Source organism: Blennius ocellaris (assembly GCF_963422515.1).
Source record: "Blennius ocellaris genome assembly, chromosome: 9".
NCBI lineage: Eukaryota > Metazoa > Chordata > Actinopteri > Blenniiformes > Blenniidae > Blennius > Blennius ocellaris.
The window spans coordinates 2,048,871-2,073,560 of NC_137658.1; the positions used below are offsets into that span (position 1 = coordinate 2,048,871).

Below are 24,690 nucleotides of genomic sequence, written 5' to 3' on the forward strand. Positions count from 1 at the left end.
GCGTTTAAATAATCCCACATCAATCCTCCAATCATGACGGAGTGGGAGGAGTTGTGTTTTCAGGAGATGAAATCTGTTGGTTTAAATGAGATTTGTTGACAATAATGAACTTGTAGATGTTTTTTTGTTTTTTTTCCCCCCAGATGTGTAAAGTTTGTGGATGTTTGCGTTTCGCCCAGCGGGGGAGGGGCAGCTGGCCTGTTCGCTCCATCATCAGCCAGTGAGGTTCAGCCAAACGTGTTTTGATCGTTGATTCAGAAGCAATTTAGATGGAAAACAAACCAAAACAACAAAAAAAATCACGTCACTGAAAAACGCCGAGTCAGCAGATCTTCATTCACCGTCGTTTCACTTTGATCTCTTTTGTCTGTTTCTCGTCTCCGTCTGGTTGGTGGACGTTTCTTACTTTGTTAATTTCAGCCCAACATGACGACATTTTTAACTACGTAGTGTTTCAGTTCAATCACGTTTTAAACACGATTATACAGATCGAAAGTTAAAAATCAGAAAAATCGACCTCTTTGATCACGTCTTTGGAGCCTTGATGTTTTATTTCCTGCACGTTAGTGAACAAACGGTAAAGTCTGAGGAGAAAATGTTTCTGATCTGGATTCAGACTGACGGACCTTCGTCTTCGTCGTTCTGTTTTCCTGAGCTTTTAATGTGAAAAACCTCACTGACTGATGTTTCTAAAGGCCAGAAATGGATTTTCTCTTTGAGGGTCAGAGGAGCAACCCTCCTCCTCTTCCTCCTCCTCCTCCTCCTCTTCCTCCTCCTGCTGGACGGACCTTGTTGTTGTTATTTTTCCCGTGATGTTGTTCAGTTCTGCAGATTTCCCTGCGAGCGGCGGCCGTCTGCTGCAGACAGACGCTCAGAAACCTTCAGCCCGGCAGCTTCTCCTCACACTTTTTAAATCCTCTTGTTTTTTTTCTTCTTCTCTTTATCAGGACGCCGCCGCCGCCGCCGTTTGGCACTAAAAATCCTCCGTTGGGCTGAAATCAGTCAACAGCTGCGACGACCACGTTTGGACTTTTCTTGTCTTTTGCGCTGCCTGTCAACGCTCCGTCAGTCGTCAGAGACAGGAAGTGGCGTCGTCTTCTTCAACCAGACCTCCGTCGCCTGCCCATCAGAACGCTCAGTGTGTGTGTGTGTGTGTGTGTGTGTGTGTGTTAGATCCCCTCCATCACGGGGGCCAATTACGTCATAAAAACGTTGTTTTTTGTTTTTAAATAATCTATAATTCCATATTTCTCCATCTAATCTGAATGTTCCTCCTTCATACCTTCAGTCTGGGGAAGAATTAAACATGTGTAAAGTTTGAGGAAACTTCCTGCCGAAATCGTTCATCTGGTGATAAAAGCTGGAAAACCTGAAAAAACCTGCTGAAAATTTAAAAAAAAAAAAATTTCGTCTCAGATAAAAGTTGAAAGTAGAAAAGAAGGCTTGAAAAAACAAAACAAAACCAAACAACTATAAATAAGCCAAATAATATTAGAAAACCTGCAATTATGACACAAACGTGTACAAACATGTAAATAAAACTTTGCAGCTGAATCGTTTCGACGCGTCTTTGTGAGCTGGTTTTTTTTAGTTCCACTTTGTATTTCGCCTTTTTCGTGGCTGAAATGTGAAGAACTTCCCTTAAAGTCTTCGTTTATTGACTTTTTTTTTTCTCCAGTGACTTTTTAAAACAGTTTCATTCTAAAAAAAAAAAATAAAAAATGTTGTTTTTACACCTTCGGATGGTTTCGTCCAGCAGGCGACTCGTTCAGCCGGGATTTGACCTTCGTGAAGCGTTTGGCGAGGAACTGGAGTGTCTGGAGGCCGCGAGTGACGCCGCCGTCCCGTTTCCTCCATTTGGTTTGTTTTTGTTTGTTTTTCATTCCCGCCGCAGAGTCCTGCAGACGCCATCAAGCGTCCTGTCGCGTGGCGTGGCGTGGCGTGTGTCCGTGTGTCCGTCAGTCCTCGCTGAGGACGTCCACGTCCTCGCCGCCGCTCTGCTGCGTGGCGGCGCGCCAGCGGCTGACGTGCTGGCTGCCCTTCCTCTTCTGCTGCGCCTCCGGAGACTCTTCCTCCAACTTCTGACGCTTGTGCTTCGTCCGGCGGTTCTGGAACCACACCTTCACCTGCACACGCACACACACACACACACACACACACACACACACACACAGGTCAGTATACAGAATAACTGAAAACTATTTGTGTTTGGCTTAAGGAGTTTCAGGAGGAGGAGGAAGGTACTACGACTGCAGGTGGAGGAGGAGGGTACTACGACTGCAAGAGGAGGAGGGTACTACGACTGCAGGTGGAGGAGGGTACTACGACTGCAGGTAGGGGAGGAGGGTACTACGACTGAAGGTGGTGGAGGATGGTGCTACAACTGCAGGTGGAGGAGGAAGGTACTACGACTGCAGGTGGAGGAGGAAGGTACTACGACTGAAGGTGGAGGAGGAGCGTACTACGACTGCAGGTGGAGGAGGAAGGTACTATGACTGAAGGTGGAGGAGGAGGGCACTACGACTGAAGGTGGAGGAAGGTACTACGACTGCAGGAGGAGGAGGAAGGTACTACGACTGCAGGTGTAGGAAGGTACTACGACTGCAGGTGGAGGAGGAAGGTACTACGACTGCAGGTGTAGGAAGGTACTACGACTGCAGGTGGAGGAGGAGGGTACTATGACTGCAGGAGGAGGAGGAAGGTACTACGACTGCAGGAGGAGGAGGAGGGCACTACGACTGAAGGTGGAGGAAGGTACTACGACTGCAGGAGGAGGAGGAAGGTACTACTACTGCAGGTTGAGGAGGAGGAAGGTACTACGACTGCAGGTGGAGGAGGAAGGTACTACGACTGCAGGTGTAGGAAGGTACTACGACTGCAGGTGGAGGAGGAAGGTACTACGACTGCAGGTGTAGGAAGGTACTACGACTGCAGGTGGAGGAGGAGGGTACTATGACTGCAGGAGGAGGAGGAAGGTACTACGACTGCAGGAGGAGGAGGAGGGCACTACGACTGAAGGTGGAGGAAGGTACTACGACTGCAGGAGGAGGAGGAAGGTACTACTACTGCAGGTTGAGGAGGAGGAAGGTACTACGACTGCAGGTGGAGGAGGAAGGTACTACGACTGCAGGTGTAGGAAGGTACTACGACTGCAGGTGGAGGAGGAAGGTACTACGACTGCAGGTGTAGGAAGGTACTACGACTGCAGGTGGAGGAGGAGGGTACTATGACTGCAGGAGGAGGAGGAAGGTACTACGACTGCAGGAGGAGGAGGAGGGCACTACGACTGAAGGTGGAGGAAGGTACTACGACTGCAGGAGGAGGAGGAAGGTACTACTACTGCAGGTTGAGGAGGAGGAAGGTACTACGACTGCAGGTGGAGGAGGAAGGTACTACGACTGCAGGTGTAGGAAGGTACTACGACTGCAGGTGGAGGAGGAGGGTACTATGACTGCAGGAGGAGGAGGAAGGTACTACGACTGCAGGAGGAGGAGGAGGGCACTACGACTGAAGGTGGAGGAAGGTACTACGACTGCAGGAGGAGGAGGAAGGTACTACTACTGCAGGTTGAGGAGGAGGAAGGTACTACGACTGCAGGTGGAGGAGGAAGGTACTACGACTGCAGGTGTAGGAAGGTACTACGACTGCAGGTGTAGGAAGGTACTACGACTGCAGGTGGAGGAGGAAGGTACTACGACTGCAGGTGTAGGAAGGTACTACGACTGCAGGTGGAGGAGGAGGGTACTATGACTGCAGGAGGAGGAGGAAGGTACTACGACTGCAGGAGGAGGAAGGCGGAGATCAAAGTCTTCAGCCAAAACAACAACAAAGGAAGTTCCTACAATTTTTCAATAACAGTAACTGTAATTCCCAAAGTGTCCACCGGGGGCCTTGCTGCAGCGACGTCAGTTCCTTTCTTCACGTCGTCAGTCGTTTTTGAGGAACGACGAACTGAAAACGTTTCGGTGGTTTGATTTAAAACTCACTTTTACTGGCGTTGAGATTGAGACGCCGACTGAACGACGGCATTTCAAGTGGAAACAAATGAGCGAACGTCGTTTCATTAAAGTGTCGCGTTTACAAGGCAACGTTTTGAAAACTGCTGAGAACAATGTAGGTTTCATGTTGGACCACTAGCGGATGCTGTGGTTGGTTTTTGTAATGAAACCACACACACACACACACACACACACACACACACACATGCAGCAGACCACAAAACAATGGAAGTGGACAGGCAGATTACGGTGACTGTCAAAATAAAATGAGTTCATCCTCATTTTCCCAGAACACGGCGTAACTGAACCAACCTGCCGCTCTTTTCTTTTCTGTTCTTTTTTTTTTCCTTCTCCCATAAATCTCCCGCTCCCTGCAGCTCTCCTGTCAGGAGGTTCCTGTGATGAACGTGTCTAGAACCCGCCGGTGGTTTGACGCTCGGCGCTGGTAAAACATGACTGAGACACGGCGAGCTGTTAAAACTCGCCGTCGAGCAGCTGAATCCGCCCGAGGTGACGGTTTAACGTTCATCAGGATCGTTTCCAACGGAAAAGAGAAGAATCAAACTCGAGAGAAACTATTCTGGAGAACCGGAGAACCGGAGAACCGGCCTCCAACCATCAATCACTGCTCCTCCTGTCCTTTAAAAGTCATTGAAAACGTCTTATTTTAATAAAAATCACAGTATTTTTAACTCCTTCAGTTAAACTATTTACTATAAATTATACGTATTAATGTTAATAACAATGTTATTTTATTGTGGTTTATATTTATGATGTGTTCTTTAACACTTTTAATAATAAAAATAATAATAAAAATATTTATTTATAAAAGAGGAGTTAAATTTGAATGGTTATTGCTCATGTTATACCTTTTTAAAGTACGTTATACTTGTACTGCAGATGGAAACTCGCAATGGATAAACTGGTGCTTTTATTTCTTTAAGATTCATGTTTTCTGTACGTGGTCCCTAATAAATACATAAATAAATAAATAAACAACTAATAAATAAATATAGAAAGAAACAATAAATAAAATAAATAATAAATAACAAATAAATAAATGATAAACAACTCATAAATGAATAAAAAATAAATAATTAATAAAGAAAGAAAGAATTAATAAATAAACTAAATAAATAACAAATAAATAAATGATAAACAACTAATAAATGAATAAAGAAATAATAAAATACATAACTAATGAATAAAGAAAGACTTAATAAATAAAATAAATAACGTATAAGTAAATGAATACACAAATAAAAACTCAAGAAATAAACAAAAAAAATGCTTTTTACAATGTAAAAGCTTTAAATATCATTATACTGCTATCAGAGCTCATGTCGGTGCTTTAAATGTAACTTTATTTTATTAAACTGTGATTTATAAAATAAAGTTGATCTGAGCAGGTTTCAACTCAAATATTAAAGTTTACAGACAAAGAATTAATGAAAACATGAAAAATAACTTGTTTCTACAGATCGACTGTGAAACTGAATAATTGTAATGAATAATGAGCCTCGTTCTGTTTACGTCGTTTTAAAGTAAATGTAAATATTTTCATACACGTTTGAGGAGAATTTGAGGAAAAAATAATAATTAAAAGTTTTTCTAGATTATTAGTTTCACAGTAAAACTTCTTGAAGACGTTTATTCTAACAGTCAAATTAATAAAGACGTTTATGACGCCAACATTATTTATTTACAATAAAATCACTAAACAACGTGACTAAAGGTTTTATTGGTTGTAAACGTTAAGATGTTGTTATAAACCAGTTGTTACAATTAACTTAATTTGTGGCTGAATAATTACGGCTGTAACTTTATTGTCGTTTCATTGAAGGAAAACCAACAATACAAGTTCAACAGTGACGCTTTTTTTAGAAATGCAAAGTTTAATGTTGACGACTTGTTGTTGTTGTTGTTGTTGTTGTTGTTGTTGTTAAAACTGTGAAACTAAAGTTTAATTTACGTTTGTAACTTCTTTGTTCTAGAAGTTTTTGTGACAGTTGAAGACGTGAATCATCTTTGTGTGATGTGATGATGAAGATGATGATGATGATGATGGTGATGATGGATGTCTCTCTCAGGGTGACTCAGGGCGTCGTCACGACGACGCAAACTGCTGAGTAACAGCCAGAGAGCTGAGGGGGGAGGGGCTACCAGGTCTGAGGTTCAAAACCCAACCAGACAATGAGCAAGGCAGCAACTGAGTCTGAGGTTCAAATCCCAACAAACATCCTGAGCAAGGCAGTTACTGAGTCTGAGGTTCAAATCCCACCAAACATCCTGAGCAAGGCAGTTACTGAGTCTGAGTCTGAGGTTCAAATCCCAACATAACACTGAGCAAGGCAGCAACAAAGTCTTGGGTTCAAAATCACAACCAAACATCCTGAGCAAGGCAGTTACTGAGTCTGAGGTTCAAATCCCAACATAACACTGAGTTAGGCAGCAACAAGGTCTGAGGTTCAAATCCCAACATAACACCAACATAACGCTGAGCAAGGCAGCAACAAGGTCTGAGGTTCAAATCCCAACATAACACCAACATAACGCTGAGCAAGGCAGCAACAAGGTCTGAGGTTCAAATCCCAACATAACACCAACATAACGCTGAGCAAGGCAGCAACAAGGTCTGAGGTTCAAATCCCACCAAACATCCTGAGCAAGGCAGTTACTGAGTCTGAGGTTCAAATACCAACATAACACTAAGCAAGGCAGCAACCAAGTTTCGGGTCCAGAATTCCAACCAAACTTCCTGAGCAAGGCAGCAACAAGTTCTGAGGTTCAAATCCCAACATAACACCAACATAACGCTGAGCAAGGCAGCAACAAGTTCTGAGGTTCAAATTCCAACCAAACATCCTGAGCAAGGCAGTTACTGAGTCTGAGGTTCAAATCCCAACATAACACTAACAGAACACTGAGCAAGGCAGCAACAAGGTCTGAGGTTGAAATCCCAGCCTGAGGTTAACGTCACATAAAAGCTTCTGCTGACGTTCCTTCATTCTGCGTCATGGGGGAATAAGAAGTAATCCAGATTACTGAGGTTCTCTAGCAGTGAACAAGAGTTTGGTGAAACAGTAACTGTGAGGACAACAAGGTGGGCCGACGCTAAACAGCAGTGACCCCCCCCCCCCCCCATGATGCCTACCTGCGTCTCGGTCAGACACAAGCCGCTGGCCAGCTGCTTCCTCTCCGCTCCGACCACGTAGTGGTTCTTCTCGAAGGCGCGCTCCAGGCGCAGCAGCTGAGACGGCGAGAACGCCGTGCGGATTCGTTTGGGTTTCCTGGAGAACGGGCCGTGGAGGAGGAGGTTCTCCGGGCTGCTGTCCTCACCTGGACGGAGGGAGAGAGAGGAAGAGAGAGAGTTTGACTTTGCTTCTTCTCAACAACCCATCAGGATGAAGTGTTTCGCCCCGAGTTGCGCCTGCAGGCGGCGACGTGGCGCCTGAGAGACAAAGATCAGGGCGAAGACGTTTCAAACCATCGATAAAACGAACGAGGGAATCCTCAGACTCCTTTCTGCTCCGGCGGGGAAACTGTTTGTCTCTTGTTTCATTCCTTCGCTCACTTTGTTTTGGGTGAACTGACTTGTTTTTCCATTAATTTAACCATTCTGTAAAATATCAGTTTTATTAGTTTTGAACAAACGTCTGAACTTCTTTATTTTTTTAAATCCATTTGTTGGTTGTTTATGAGTCGTTTTATTTCTTATCTCGCGGTTTGTCTAAACTGAGGAGAAAATTATCTGTTATGAAACCGTGTGTGTGTGTGTGTGTGTGTGTGTGTGTGTGTGTGTGTGTGTGTGTGTGTGTGTGTGTGTGTGTGTGTGTGTGTGTGTGTGTGTGTGTGTGTGTGTATTTGCATGCTGAGGATCTGCAGTCAAACCACAGAGATGTTTTTTCCTCCAGCGAGACTCTGAACATGTAAATCAGAAACGCTGAACTCCTCAGATAACTGAACCGCTCTTCACCTCCGACACTCCCTCGCTGCTTCTCTCACTCTTTCTTTCTCTTCAGCCGTCTTCTATTCTCTCTCTTCCGTCAAGCGCTTCGTGTGCATGACGAACAAATGAAAACATGAATATTTGACTCGCGTTAACTGAGGTTAATTAAACCGATAAAATGAGACGTAGTGGAAACAGTCGTAGATGAAGGATTAGAACTGAGCAGATTATTTAATCCTGGATTATCCATTTAATCCTGTGGAGTTTAACAGAAATCAACTGTTATGGTATGAAGTAATCCAGCATTAATCCGTCAGATTACCAGGATTCACGTCAAAAGATAAACTGAGTTTTATCGGTTATTTACAGATGTGCCCTCGGTCTGATGCATGATGGGAAATGTCCCAGTGAATGCTGGGGGGGGGGTGTTATGATGGGGGGATGAAAGTCAGCCAGCAGCTGCTCACATCTGCAGGTTTTTTTACGAGGTCAGCAAAATACTGCAGGAATACTCGAGTACATTCAAGCAAACACCGGAAACGACACCCGAGCAGCACAGAAAAACAAAACAACAACAAAAAAGTAAGAAAAACATAGAAAAATGTGACATAATTGCACTTGTTTTTGATCATTTGATACTTTTCAGAACAATTGTACTGATTTATTTATGTGTTGCGAGACGAAGGAACAATTAAAATTAGATGAAACAATGGGAAATGAAAATAAAATTAAAAAAATTCAATATAGAAGTCGTTGGAAGAGACAGGAAGAAGCCAAGTCTAACTAAACAGGCAGTACAAAAACAAACGAACAAAACAAACGACGACAAAACAAAACTATTCCACTGGAGCTATTTGTGAAAACAGAATAAATCAAAACAAACAAAATGATCAAGCGCCATTAAAATCAGCCAGATTTACATTCTTCTTCTTCATTTGTATATTTTTCAAAGATATATCTTTGGTACTTTTTTTTTTTAATCGCGTTATATTCATACTTTGTTTAATCTTGTCGTCGCCGTTCCACAAAACCAGCCCACAAATGGAAATACATACTTTTTAAGTCGACAGTACTCTGAGTATTCTGAGACACTTGAAGAATATTGTATTTACTGTGTTTCTCTTGAGAAATAATCTGTCAAAATAATCCAGTTTTCAGAGCAAATACTGAAAATGGAATATTTGACTTTTCTTCATATTTGACATCGTTTCTGGTGTTTTTTTTAGTTTTGAATCGTTTTGACACTTCTCGTCTATCTATTTTTTACTGAGGTGACAATGTGAGTTTTTTGTTATACTTTTAATATACTAATTACATTATTTCATATTCATTACGTTATACTATTATATGATGAGATACTCCGACAGTTTAATAGATTTTATTATTCTAACTGCGAATTTGTGTCTCAAAATGTAAAATAAAACTGAAACGACTAGTAAAGAAATTTTCGTTTTTGTTTTTGTTCACGTCAACTAAACAAACAAAATTGTTTAGTTTTTTTTAACAGAATCAAATTTCACTTTTTTTTTTGCTTTAATGCAACGGAAGATAATATAATGGAGAAATGTAGAAAGAAAAAATATGTTCTTTAATAAAATATAGTAAGAAAAAATAGAACAAAACTAAAAGAAATTCGAAATTGTGTGTGGTTGTGTGTGTGTGTGTGTGTGTGTGTGTGTGTGTGTGTGTGTGTGTGTGTGTGTGTGCACTGTTTGTTTAACACGTTTCTTTTATGACTGCGGAGGGAAATTTTGCTAGCTGCTAGCTGAGCGCCAACATAGCGACATAAAGCAGCGTCGCGCTTCACAGAACGCGACGCCGCTTTATGTCGCCATGTTGGCGCTCTGATGACCTGATCGTGTCCGAAGAGCCGCGCCGCTGTTTTTCATGACTGCGGTTATTAAAAGCGGCGGATTAACGCATTTTTTCGCTTCGCTTCGGCTCATTTTCCTGCGGCGCGATCGACTCGTCGCCGCGGCGACGCTCATTTGCTTATCAGACACGCGCGGGTGCAGAAACGCGAGCGGCGCTGTTTCTTTCTCCTCGCCTCCGACGTCACCGCTCATTGAAATCGCACGGAAATTTTTCCGCATCTTTTACATAAAGACAAAGTTGAGCGAGGCGACTGAAAAGAACCTGGTGGCGGCGGCGCGCCACGCAAAAAGAGCGGGTTTTGGGCGGCGCGGGAGACAAAGACGACCTCGCGTTCGCACGCCTTTTAGCCAACGTTAGCGTCTGGGACGCCACTTTCATATGCAAAGTGGTCGGCGGGAGCGGCAGCTGGCGAGCGTTTCGGTTGGCAGATGTTTGTGACGGCAGGTGACGGAAACTTTGATGTAGCAACTGTGAAGTTTAGCGGCGCTCCGGAGATCAAAGGTCATTGAGGCTTTTAAGGCTAGCCGTTTAAGGCTAGCTGGCTAGTCCAAACTTTACAGACGTAAAGATCTTACGTGTAAAATAATGCGAAGACGATCTGGAATTGGAGGATTGAGAAACATAATCACGGAAACCGCAAAGGTCAAACGTCGCTGTAAGAAATTAGCATCGAGAAAAAAAAAAAAAAAAAGTGACATCAAATAGGATTTGACATTTAATCCAGGAATTTGGTTGTTTGTGTTAAAAAGTAAAAATGCATTCTGTCAGCAGGTTTGCGCTAAGTACATACGTAAGTAAGTAAAGTTTCTTTATAAAACGCTTTTCACAGATTTAATAAAATCACAATATGGGCAATAAAATAGAACATACGAATTTTTTAAAATACAGGAAAAGTGAGAAAAGTATTATTCTTAAATGAAAATATCTAATTGGCTAATTTATAGTTATCAGAAATAATCATTAAATCAATGGTATTCGGCACATTTTGAATGCAAATGAAAGATTCGGATGGTGTCACGGTATAAACAGACTCTGATACCAATAATTAACATTTAACTCAATAATTTTGACATTTCAGTTCATTTCATGTTAAATATTTAAGCAGATTACAAAGTTTCTGTTTAATCTCAGTGTCGGATCATTTTTCAATGCAAACTCATGAGAAACTTTGAGTGTTTTAAACTATATCTAGTGAGAACTGGTCAGGTTAGTGCACAAAATATAAGAAAAAGAGATTTGGATGTAAATTAAGCTGATTGGACGGCGAAGTGGAAAAATGTTTGTTAAAAAAACAACAACAAAAAACGACCGCTGCCCAAAAAAACGTTCCAAATAAACCAGATTTCCTTTGAAAAAGCGACTGAGAAATGATCTAAAAAAAAAAAAATGTTCCAGTGTTTCTCTTGTTTGCTGTTTGTGTTTCAAAAGTATTTCTGGTCACCGTGTCTAAAAATCTGTTAGATTTCAAAGAACTTTTAAGAAGATTTCAGTCTGTTTTATCCGTTTTCACCTTGTGCAACACGTCACTGTACGTCAACGTTAAGAAATCAAATCTTTCATTCCAAGTTTTTAAAAGTGTCATAACGTTAAACCGCCGCTGAGTCAACCGACGAAACAGTGACAAAAAAAACTGTGAAAACTGCATCAATAAAACATGAAAAGAAAGAAAAGAGACGCAAAAAATGAGCAGCAATAAGATTATATATAAATACTAAATACATATAAAAGCTGAAGAGAAAATATCATTCAAAAGTGCCGCAAAGAACAAGAATTTCAGAAATTTACTCCTGCGAGTAATCAAGTATCTCTAGTCTACTTAAAGCAACAATAGAATTATAATATAATATATAATTATAAAATAGAAAAAAAAATTGCTGCAAAGAGTCAAAGAGAAGCTCGTGAAAATACAAAACTATAAAGAAATGTGCAAAGAGCCAAATAAATTCACCCTAAATGTTCACAAACAGGATCCAAATTAAATGACATTAAAACAACAAAATAAATAAAACACATAAAACTGTTTTCTAGAAAAAAAACGACCTAAAAGTCTCAGTCTCACAAAAAAACACGATAAATTCTCAAAAATCTCTACGAGGAGCCATCAAAATTCAGAATCACTGCAAATTACAGAGACACATTGAAAAATGTCAAAATAAAAATAACTATAAAAAAACAGAAAATGACCAAAAAATGTAAAAAAAATTAAATAAAATTTAACAAAAACCTGCAAAACACTATAAAGAACAATAATGTCAAAAATGCTGAAAAAAGTCGTTCAAATTAAAAGACAGCAATTCTTCATGAAGAGCTAAACTGCTTCTATAAAAATTTATAAAAAACAAAAGAGACATAAAAAGGGGCAATAAAATTTAAAAAAATGAGCCAAAAGAGGTTTAATGACTGAAACATCAGATTCTCATGATCACTAAAAACTGCTGAGTCAGAAACTACAATAACATCTCAAAATGACTAAAATAACTATAAAATACAATAATCAAGGCCCCAAAAATAACTGAATCCAACACAAAGTGTGAAAACTGCTATAAAATATGAACGTGGATTCATTGAACTACAAAATGTTCCAGTATAGAAACAGAAGTAGGATCAATCGAAACAAACCTCCCGGAAAAAAAACAAAACCTCAAACACAGAAAAACATCCTCATGGATCATAAAGTTCCACAAAACCCAACAAAAAAAACGGTCCACTGGCAACAAACAAAATAAAAATAACGACTCTAAGATCATATCCAGCCGGTTCAGAGCTGCTGTGAGCGGCCAGACCAGCAGGGGGCAGTGTAACGAGGAGCATGAAGCCACGACAGCCAATCAGAGTCCTGGGAAAAAACCCACTGGAGACACAAAGTTTATCCTTTTTTTTAGGAATCGTTTGTGGCGAGTCGTCACTGGTTTATGTATAAATTCACCCAAACGAGGAGAAACAGCCTGAATATCAGGTTAGAGAAAAATAAATATTATAATATTATAAATATTATAAACATTCTTCCATATGATTCTATTCATATATAGTTGCAGAATGTTGTCATGTTATAGGTTCATTTATGCCAAAAAGGTGGCGGTAAATAAGAAACTATAACATAAATCTATATTTATCTAATTACCTGCTTATGTACTGTACTAGATATTATATCTATAGAACTATAGTTGAACAACGTGAAGAAGCTGTGACCAATTTTACCATCAAATCTAAAAGCCTTGAGTCGTAACAATAGTTTAACACTGCGTCTCGGTGTTTCAGATTAGAAACTGGTTTACACTGGTTTACACTGCGTCTCGGGGTTTCAGATTATAAACTGGTTTACACTGGTTTAAACTGGTTTACAGTGTCTCAGTGTTTCAGATTATAAACTGGTTTACACTGGTTTTACACTGGTTTACAGTGTCTCAGTGTTTCAGATTATAAACTGGTTTTACACTGGTTTACACTGCGTCTCGGTGTTTCAGATTATAAACTGGTTTTACACTCAAAGCAGCTTCTTATATTGATTCTCAATAATCTAAACTTCTACAATCAGAACCAAACCAACTGAACAAACTCAGAGCTGCTCTCAACTCAACTGAAGAGAAAAACTAAAAGTGGCTCAAAACACCTCAAACATTGAATCGGTTCAGAATCCGAGTCAACATCAAGTCACAACGACTAGATTACAGTTACAAGTTACAGTTTGAAGACGATGAAGTTACTTTACTAGTTACTGTGAATTAAAGGGAATTAATTACTTGGTAAAGTAGCCGATGACCTGTTTTAATGTTATGGTAGCATTAGCATTAGCATTAGCTGTCAACAATGTGGATTCATATTCACTCTCCTCTTACATCAGATTATAGAGCATCTTCCTCCTCTACTTCCTCTAACATCACATTATAGAGCATCGTCCTCCTCTAATCCAGATTATAGAGCATCTTCCTCCTCTACTTCCTCTAACATCAGATTATAGAGCATCTTCCTCCTCTAATCCAGATTATAGAGCATCTTCCTCCTCTACTTCCTCTAACATCAGATTATAGAGCATCTTCCTCCTCTAACACCAGATTATATAGCATCTTCCTCCTCCAACATTAGATTATAGAGCATCTTCCTCCTCCAACATCAGATTATAGAGCATATTCCTCCTCTAACATAAGATTATAGAGCATCTTCCTCTAACATAAGATTATAGAGCATCTTCCTCCTCTAACGCCAGATTATAGAGCATCTTCCTCCTCTAACATCAGATTATAGAGCATCTGCCTCCTCTAACATCAGATTATAGAGCATCTTCCTCCTCTAACATCAGATTATAGAGCATCTTCCTCAGCTGCTACTACAATAACAGACGTAGACAATCGGCAAATACACATTAAAGTAACTTCACCAAATCAGTAACTATTAAAGTAATTTACCTTTGTAAAGTAACTTTAAGGCCACATGTGGAGTCGCTTCAGTCACCAGAGAGAATGTAGGAATTACCAATCTGAGGAACGTAATCGTACTCATTGTGAAAGAGTAAAAGTAATCCACAAGTTACTTTTACCAGTAATTAGATGCTTCAGTAATGAGTGAAAGTAGAAATGTGGTGAACGACTGAGGTGAAACAGACTCGCTGCTGAAAACACCACAGAAAATAATCTCCCTCATCATCATCACCATCATCATCAACATCATCACCATCATCACCATCATCATCATCATCATCATCATCATCAGCTGAAAACCTGCTTCCCCAAACCTTCAGCTTTTTATTCTTCAGTCTTTCAGAAAGTCATTAAATCCATTAAACATAAAAATCCAGAAATGTATCAGAGGAAAAAAAACATCGAAAACATCTAATCTGATGATTTGACAGAAATATTGTCTGTTTTATTATTTCTTCTTTGTTTTTCAATTAAATTAGAGAAAAACAGTCCACAATGAGTGAGTCGCTGGACCGACGTTTATATATAAAATATAAATATATATATATATAGAAACGTTTATGTTGAAATATGTAGAAAAGCACCGGTAGAAACAGAATTAGAACTCAACTATTCATTCACGTGACTAAAACTCTGAATTTAATCCGTCTCACGTCCAAAGTCCCATTTTATCACGACGGAACACAAAGTTTTTAACGGCGAGTCACAGAAAAGCAGATTCGACCTGAAAAACCTAAAGACATGTTGTTTAACTAATAGTTTTTAAACAATAATTCACTCCTTCATTATTCAACCTGTAAATATTTTATCAATTTTCTCCACCGATCGTCAATAATTCAGTTGTATCTGTGAACATGTGACGTATATTTTATTACCTCGACACCGTCGACTATTATTCATTATTTATCAGTATTTAGTAACGTGGCTGAAGTGAAATTGACGTTTTTAAAAGGTTGATATTGATTTTTACTGGAGGAAAAGAGTGTTGAATTAAATAATTTACCTTAAAGAGCAGAAATTAAGCAGAAAAACACTGAACATTTATCTTTTTTTCACCAATATCTTCTCCAGATCTCGTTTGAAAACAACCTTTTGTTGACGGTTTGACCTGCTGGTCAGAGAAAAGCAGCAGAATCGACGCGTCAGGATGAAGAAAAGTTTGACTTTAAACATTAGTTTTGCTTTAAGATTGAAATCAACCAACTTAAAAGAGACTGAGTTATAAATAAGTGAGTGACATCATTATCAACCAGAAATGATTTAAGCGTCTTGTGGATTAAACACAAACCTGCTCTAATCTGACAAGACCAAGAAACACCATGTTTCTTTAATTAAAGATGTTTATTAATAAAAGCATAAATACATTCTGTTACACTGAGTTACTGAATCGGCCTCTTGCTGCTAAAAGTGTATTTATTTAACACGAACGAACATGAAACTCACTTAAATAAATAGAAATATAGATTTATAAGGTGTGGTCGGTTAAGGATATTTTAAAAAAAAACTTGATTTGTCAAAATGTGACACTTTAACATGCAGAAATAATCGACAAAGATCCTTATATCTATGTAAACTTCAAAATAACTCAGCTTAAAACCTTTTCTCTCCAATTATGTGTAAAAAGAATTCTCCTTTTGAGACGCTATATAATAATAATGATAATAATAATGTATTTATCTCATTTCTTTCTTCTCTTCCGTTGCTTTAATCTGAAAATATTTGGGATTTGTTGTTTTCTATTGAAAAATGAGGAAAAACTGTTTCTGCTCTCGTCCAAAACGACTGTAAAGGTGTTTCAGCAGAAACTGATGGAGTTTGACTGTGAAGAGCTAGAAATAAATAAATAGAGTTAAAATAAATAAATAATCTCCTGATTGACCACCTAAAGAGTTTGTTCTCTATCTGTGTAAATAACAGAATAATACATCATTTAACTGACTAAAAACATAATCAAAACAATCTGTGTGTGTGTGTGTGTGTGTGTGTGTGTGTGTGTGTGTGTGTGTGTGTGTGTGTGTGTGTGTGTGTGTGTGTGTGTGTGTGTGTTTACATAATCAGATTTAAAAGTTGTGTGAGAATCAAAACAAGCAGAGAATCAGCAGCAGAGCTCAGATTATGTGAAAATGAAAAAAAATACTGATAATAATAATAATAATAATAATAAAGTAAAATCTAATAAAGTGTAAAAATGAAGAAAGAACAGAACAATAACATTTAACTTTATATAGAAAAATTAAAATCAGTTTCTCTGAACTTTGTTGAAACTTTGAAATGAAGAATCTTCACCTTCGACCTGAACAAACTAATAGTTCATATTCAATTATATTCATATTTCATTTTCTTTCTCTGAATCTCAATATTAAATTATGTCCTGCTCTGATTTTCCTTTTTCAGTTAATCATCCTTTTATTTTGTCAATTTATTTTTATTTTTCGTTTTGACTATTGCTTTATTTACTTGTTAAACTGATGATTCATTTCTTTACATTTACAATTAACAGCCTGCACCTTTTGGTCTTATTAGAACAGGTTTCAGTATTTTTAATTGTTTACCAAAAAAACGTATTATTTTCTTCACAATTTACTTGAAAAAATACAAATTGTTAAATGTTGTTTCCAAAAACTCTTCATTTATATTATTATTATTATTATTATTATTATTATTATTATTATTATTATTATTATTATTGTATTGGCTTCTTTAAAGTGGTTTCTGTCATTTGTTTTATTTTTACCAGATAGGAATTATTATTCTATGAATGTATGTTTAAATAATTTATTTATAGAAATTATTATATTTAGCATAATTCAAAGTTATATTTTTGTAAGTATATTTCTTAAATAAATATGTAGATTTTCTGAAACGTATTATTATTATTATTAGTATTATTAATGAAACGTTGCTTCCCAGACGTTTTCTTGTTCAATTTTATTTTTAAGTAGAAATTTATGCTTAAAATAAATTTTTTGTTCTTATTTTTATTGTCACTGATTCATTTTTACCTCAATTTCCTCCTAAATACTATAAATTGATGGTATATTTGTGTTTTTTCTCTTCATAAACAGCTGTTTGTAACAATTAAACTTTAATTTCTGCACCTGTGTCTTCTTTAAATATCCTAATGTTTATTGGAGTTCGTATTAAATTCCTATTATGTCCTGCAGCTCCTTCTATTTGTTTGTACTCAGTTTAATGACATGTTGAAGTATAAACAGTGGACCAACGATCCCTGAGCCACTTTCCTCCAATAAACCAATATTTGCATTTCTCCATATTAAAAATACACACATTTCCGGGTTTACTCGTTTACTTGTTTAAATATATTTTAGAAGGGTTTTATTTTATTGTTTCTTAAGGAGGAAAAACTACAAACCTCTTTTGTTTTTTGTTTTTTTATTTTAGGCCGCGGCTGCATCTTTCTGATTAATCTGAGACAAAACATAAAAATGAGCTGAAAACATCAAACTGACAATTTTATTATTATTATTATTATTATTATTTGATACATGCATGGTTCAGTTTTGCTGTGGAGATAAGAAGAGGAGCTTCTGCAGGTCAATTCTTCATATTTTCATTTTTTTTCCCCATGAAATCAACATGAGTTGAGCAGAATGATTTAATTCACTGATTCTGTTGCGAATCTGAAGGAAAACATCAGTTTATAAAGTTTCTTGCTGCAGAATCTCATCGGAAAGAGTAAAAAAAACAACGCTCAAACACGTGAGCACGATTATGGTTTAAAATGGGGCGCGTGCGTCAAAATAACTAAATTGAATATATTAACGCGTGAAAGAAAAATCAGAATGAATCCTGCTTCTATATGAGAGGGGGGGGGAATTAAAATACAACAAAAACATCTTAAATTATTTCTCTTGCAAAATCACTTTTTTTTTTTTTTTTTTAAGTTTGCAAACTGAAGCAGAATTAAAAGTGGAGATTTTAGAATCATTCAACACAAACCAGAATAAATTGTCCAGTGAATTCATACTGAAATAATGTTTAATTTCCTTTGAGGAAACGGTTCAAACTGGTCTTTAAAGTAACGATGTTCTATAATTCATGTATAATCTCGCCTCTCTGCAGACAGACACTTTCCCCCCCTCCACCCCCCCGGCAGAGCAGCGCTCACACCCGGCCCAGGGCGCACTGCCCGCGGGCCGCTGCGCTCCGCCGCGCCACCGGCCTCACCTTGGAAGCGGTGTCCCAGGTAGCGGCTCCGGAGCACCCAGGGGTAGAAGCTGAGCGCGTCCCGGTGCTGCGGGCTGAAGAAGCTCTGCGGGGGGATCTGCAGCGGGTGCAGCGGCAGTCCCCCGGGGCCCCCCGGCGCGTGCGTCCCGGGCTCCTGCAGCACCATGTCCGGCCCGGCCGGGAACAAAGTCCTCCCGCTGCCGCCCTGGAAGCAGGAGCCGAACACCCCGGCGGCGGCGGCGGCGGCGGCAGCGGCGGCGGCGGCGGTAGCCGGGTGCAGGGACTCCTGGAACCGGAGCGCCGTGGGCCGGATGGGCTCGTCCCCGCCGCAGGAGCCGCCTCCGCCGGGGCCGCTGTGGCCGCTCGCCCCCTTCCCCACCAGGGACTCGATGGTGAAGCACTTCTTGTTGCTGCTGTGCTGGAACATGGTGGAGCACCTGGAGCTGCTCGGACCCGGACCCGGACCCGGAGGAGGAGGAGGAGGAGGATGAAGACACTCTGAGCTGCGTCCTGGAAGTCCGGTCCTCACACTCCCGGTCTCCCCATGACTCTCCCCCAAAAAGAGCGTCCAAATCCCGGCGTGAAGCTCCGGCTGCCTCTCACCTGTGCGCGGGTCGGGGCGGTGCCTGTTCCCGCTCTCGCCTCCTGCAGGTACCGAAACAAACAAACCTCCACAAAACTCCTGGAAGGCTCCGGGGTGCGCGCGCGGGGCGGCCGGGTGGCGGCGTGGGGCGGCGGGGATGCGGGGCTCGGATCAGGCGGTGTCTCCTCGCGCCTCCTGCCACCGCATGCTGCAGTCTATCAGAGCGCGAGCCGGGAGCGTCTGTCAGTCACCCGCACGAGCGCACCGTACCTGCCCTCCGCCAGAGGTGCGCCGCGCATGCGCACTGACGCCGAGAGCCATTTTGTTGATGGATGACGGAGGAGGAGGAGGATGGAGAGTGACAGTGATGAGGAAGAGGAGAATGAGGATGATGAAGACTTGGTGGAGGAGGAGTAAATGAGGATGATGGTGATTAAAATGATGATGACAATAAGTATGATGAGGCTGAGGATCATGTGACAGATTGTTTAAAATCACAAATAAACCCAAAAAAACCAAGATACAATTATTATTTACATGAAATAAAACCGAATTAAACAATTTCACATTCATTTCTTTATTACATTTTTTTTTTATCATCTTTGCTTGATCATTTTCATTTATTTGTTTTTTGACATTAATAAAAGGTTGTAGTTTCTTTTGTCTGTTGTTTTAAGCTTTATTTTTTTTTCACACATTTTTTTATTGTGGTTCCTCTTTTGGTTTTGTGTGGAACTGCTTTCATGTTATTTTGGCTGCTTTTGGTCCCTTTTTGAACTTTTTTTTTATCAGTTTTAGTTTTGATTGTGTCATTTGAATTGTTTTGTCTTTGTGGTTTTAATTCATATGGTTTTAATCACATGTCTATTTCTGTTCCTTTGGTATCTTCACGGAACTTTTTTGTATTAAATTCACATTATTCTGAGTCTTTAGTGTCTTTTTCAAGTTGATTTTTATGTTTCTGTTGTTTTGAACATGTTGGTGTCTAATGTTGTTGTTCTGAGTTCCTTTAAGACTCTTTCTTGCACATTTAACAAAATTCAGAACAAATTGTTCATCAGTGTCATTTTCTTGTTGTTTTTGTCTGTCTTATGTCTTCTTTTGGTTAGTTTATGTCTTTGTCTACCAGTTCGTCCTTCAGATTTGACCAGTTTGTACCTGTTATTTTACCAGTTTGTCCCTTAGATTTTACCAGTTTATACCTCAGATTCTACCAGTTTGCACCTGATATTTTACCAGTTTGTCCCTCAGAGTTTACCAGTTTGTCCCGGATATTTTACCAGTTCGTCCTTCAGATTTTACCAGTTCGTCCATCAGATTCTACCAGTTTATACCTCAGATTCTACCAGTTTGTCCCTGATATTTTACCAGTTGCACCTGATATTTTACAAGTTCGTCCCTCAGACTTTACCAGTTTGCACCTGATATTTTACCAGTTTGCACCTGATATTTTACCAGTTCCTACCTGATATTTTACCAGTTTATACCTCAGATTCTACCAGTTTGCACCTGATATTGTACGAGTTTGTCCCTCAGAGTTTACCAATTTTTCCCTCAGATTTTACCAGTTTGTCCCTGATATTTTACCAGTTTGTCCTTCAGATTTTATCAGTTCGTCCCTCACATTTTACCAGTTCATTCCTCAAATTCTACCAGTTTGTCCCTGATATTTTACCAGTTTGTCCTTCAGATTTTACCAGTTCGTCCCTCACATTTTACCAGTTCATTCCTCAAATTCTACCAGTTCGTTCCTGATATTTTACCAGTTCGTCCCTCAGATCCTTTTTTTGGCTAGTTTATGTCTTTGTTTACATATTCTTACTTTTCAGTTTCCCATCTGGCTCTTTTTTATTTTTTCTTTCTCTCTTTGCATTTTCTGTGGTATTTTACATATTCTTAATATTCCCACAAACCCGGCACTGAACGTTCCTCGATCTGGGAATCGAACCGGGGCGTCGTCTCTGCGAGCTGAGAGTGCTCACCACTTCACGCCGCTCTGCTCCTGTAGCAAGAAACAATAATGTTGACGTGTGAAAATCAGTTGAAAGTCTCCATCAAATGAACAAAAGTCAACAGGAGCTTCAGCGGAAACACCAGCAAGACAAAACCAGTGACCCCAGAGGTCAAAGGTCAGAGGAGACGTCCTCGGCTCTCGTTAGTCGACTGAGACAGAAAACAATTCGATGAGAAACAAACGAGTTTCCTCCGATGAAGCAGCGCCGTGGAATATTTTCCAATCTTCTGAGTTTATTTGATATTTCTTATCTATATTTTTTTAATAATGATTTTAACATCCTAAATTGAAAGTTCTTTAAAAAAACAACTGAAAAAGATCACAAGACAATATGTGTATATAAACACAAATACACCTCGTCCACTTTAAATATTACCAGGTCATAAAAGAGTATTTTGATCTCGTACCTCAGTTTTTTTTCCAGTTATAATAAATCAGATTTGACCGTTTTGGAGATTTTCTTAGATTGGACGACACATTTCCCTAATTTTTGTAAACTGGTTTCTCATATTTTACAGTCATGTTGTGCAGATTTTTTTTTTTAATCAGTTTGCATCTCAATTTTTTTTTACTAGTTTACACCTGTGATTTTTGACAGGTTGCACTTGAGATTTTAGCAATTTGTATCTAGAATTTTAAAAATTAAATAATTCATCTCTCTCTCTTTATACCTCACATTTTCCCAGTTTGTCCATAACATTTTACCAGTTGTTTCCTCAGATTTGACCAGTTCATCCCTCAGATTTGACCAGTTTGTTCCTCACATTTTACCAGTTCATCCCTCAGATTTTACCAGTTTGCACCACAGATTTTACCAGTTTGTCCCTCTAATTTTACCAGTTGGTCCCTCAGATTTTATCAGTTTGTCCCTCTAATTTTACCAGTTGCTCCCTCAGATTTTATCAGTTTGTCCCTCACATTTGACCAGTTTATACCTCAAATTCTACCAGTTCGTACCCGATATTTTACCAGTTCGTCCCTCACATTTTACCAGTTTGAACCTGACATTTCACCAGTTGATCCCTCAGACTTTACCAGTTGATCCCTCAGACTTTACCAGTTTGTACCCGACATTTTACCAGTTGGTCCCTCTAATTTTACCAGTTGGTCCCTCAGACTTTACCAGTTTGTACCTGACATTTGACCAGTTGGTCCTTCAGATTGTCCTAGTTTGTCCCTCTAATTTTACCAGTTTGTACCTGACATTTTATCAGTTGGCCCCTCAGATTTGACCAGTTTGTACCTGACATTTTATCAGTTGGTCCCTCAGACATTACCAGTTGGTCCCTCAGATTTTACCAGTTGGTCCTTCAGATTGTCCTAGTTGGTCCCTCTAATTTTACCAGTTTGTACCTGACATTTTACCAGTTGGTCCCTCAGATTTTACCAGTTGGTCCCTCAGACATTACTAGTTGGTCCCTCAGATTTTACCAGTTGGTCCCTCAGACATTACTAGTTGGTCCCTCAGATTTTACCAGTTGGTCCCTCAGACATGACCAGTTGGTCCCTCAGATTTTACCAGTTGGTCCCTCAGACAATACCAGTTGGTCCCTCAGATTTTACCAGTTGGTCCCTCAGACATTACCAGGTTATCTCCCAGACTGGACCATCATTGAGTCTCGAGCAGGACTCCAGGACCGAGGCGTCCTCCCTGCCGCTCGTCCTCTCGGCCGTCGTGTTTTGACCCGTGCAGTCGGGACGCGTCCCTCTGCAGCTTTGGTACCTGGAGGACAAATGCCAGTCCATTCAGGAGCCTCTAATTGTGGCCCGGGCAGCTCCACAAAGGCCCCCTGCCTCTGCCTTCAATGGGCTGCCCTGCAGAGGCCCGTGTGAACGGCGGAGCCCCATCCTGCCTCAGTGTGAAGACCCCACCCCCCCCCTCCAACCCCCCCCCTCCTCTCCACATGTTAATTAATAGGCATCACTGGCAGATCTGGATCCCGCTCGGCTTTGATTGAAGGCGGCCATTAGCATCTATTAATTTTGCCTCTGGCGTTTTATCGTCCGGCCCTGAAAGGAGGAATTAAGTGGTGTGAGTCTTTGTGTTGTTGAGTTAAAGTGTGATTATTGTCCGGCGGCCCGGAGCCGGCTAACTGCTGCTAAGCCCTCTTGAAAGTGACGGGGCGACTCCTCTCATTAGAGCCCGACAACAGGAAAGATATTAACAGGAAATAACTGCAAATTTCCTTTTTTTACCCCCCCCCTTTTTTAACCCCCACTTTTAATCTGGCCTCTTCACGGTCCACGTGAGGCGGCGCTTCAACATGTGCAGGAGGGCGGCGTGCGAAGCGGCGGCGGTCCGGCCGCCGGACGTCACCTTCCCGGGGCCTCGGCTTTGTCTCGTGGGACGGTCGCGGTTTAATTGGGCCTGACGGAGCAGCTGCAGGACGATCAAACACGTCTGCAGTCCCTGCGATCGTCCTCACGCAGGTTTTTAACCGACAGAAAAAGGGGCAGAGCGGAAAAAACAAACAAACATGAAATCACATTGGAAAAGCACAGACTTGCGGAAATTTGACTGGATTTTGTCCAATTTGGAAAAACAATTGTGGGTGAAATTAATAAAATTTAAAAAAAAAAATTAAAAAAATTTTTTTTTTAATCTGAAGGAAAACAGAGTTCATGTTCCTGAGGTGAAAAAAAAAAAAACTCAATGTGTTCCAAATCTCAAGGAATTCTGAGAGGAATTGATAAAAGGACAAATCAAATCTGGACAAGTTGACGAACGGCGTCTCACAAAGAACGTCCTGAAAGAGGTGGAGAGAGACGAGGAGACAAACTGTGGAGGAAATTGAAGACATTTTTATTAACAATTGAGAAATGCTGGAAAAAATTGGGGAAAAAAACCAAAATTTTATTGATTCAAGAAAATCTCCAGATTTTCTCCAAACGGCCAGATTGGTTAAATAAATAATAATCTAAGAGATTAGAAACCTTTACTGGACATGATGGAAAAATATCAGATTGATGGTGAAAAACCTGGAAGAAAGTTTTGTTTTAATCCAGAGAGGTGAGAAACAGAGGAAACGATCAGTGGATCAGTGAGGAGGAATAATCTGAGGGATTAAACAGAAAGACTTGAAACAGTGAAGGTGAAGGTTGGTGAAGGTGTAGGTGTGTGTGTGTGTGTGTGTGAGGCTGAGGGTGAGTGGTCACAGTGTGATGGACAGGGTGGGGGGGGGGGGGGACGGGGGGGACGGTGTCTCACCTCCGTGTCTCCCTTTGTTTCTTCCTCGTTTCCTCGCCGTCACTCTCCCCGCCGCCTCAGGTGATTCCAGGTGCTGCCAGGTGTCATGGGAACAGTGTGACATGACAGCAGAGGCTCTGACCCACAGCTCACACACACACACACACACACACACACACACACACACGTTTCACACTGATCATTGTCCGTAGAGAGAGGGGAGTCCCCACAACATGAGTGAACCAAGCACACCCTGTGTGTGTGTGTGTGTGTGTGTGTGTGTGTGTGTGTGTGTGTGTGTGTGTGTGTGTGTGTGTGTGTGTGTGTGTGTGTGTGTGTGTCTTCAGGTTTTGTCTCGCTCCGTCACACTGACACTCTGATCCCTTTAACATCCGCTCACACAGATCAGCGCTGAGTAAACCACAGGTCAAAGGTGTCGGGGCCCTCAGGGCTACACACACACACACACACACACACACAC

The 24,690-nt window shown here is 40.4% G+C and overlaps 1 protein-coding gene across 1 annotated transcript; it reads right to left on the minus strand.

Moving 5' to 3' along the window:
* Nucleotides 1–1,673: 1,673 nt before the first annotated feature.
* emx3 (empty spiracles homeobox 3) lies at nucleotides 1,674–18,978 on the minus strand. Its single transcript, XM_080502243.1, is given in 5 exon segments — nucleotides 1,674–2,126; nucleotides 7,153–7,337; nucleotides 18,426–18,653; nucleotides 18,656–18,692; nucleotides 18,694–18,978. Coding segments are annotated over 5 exon segments (777 nt in total). The 5' UTR covers nucleotides 18,853–18,978; the 3' UTR covers nucleotides 1,674–1,958.
* Between the last annotated feature and the right edge of the window lie 5,712 nt (nucleotides 18,979–24,690).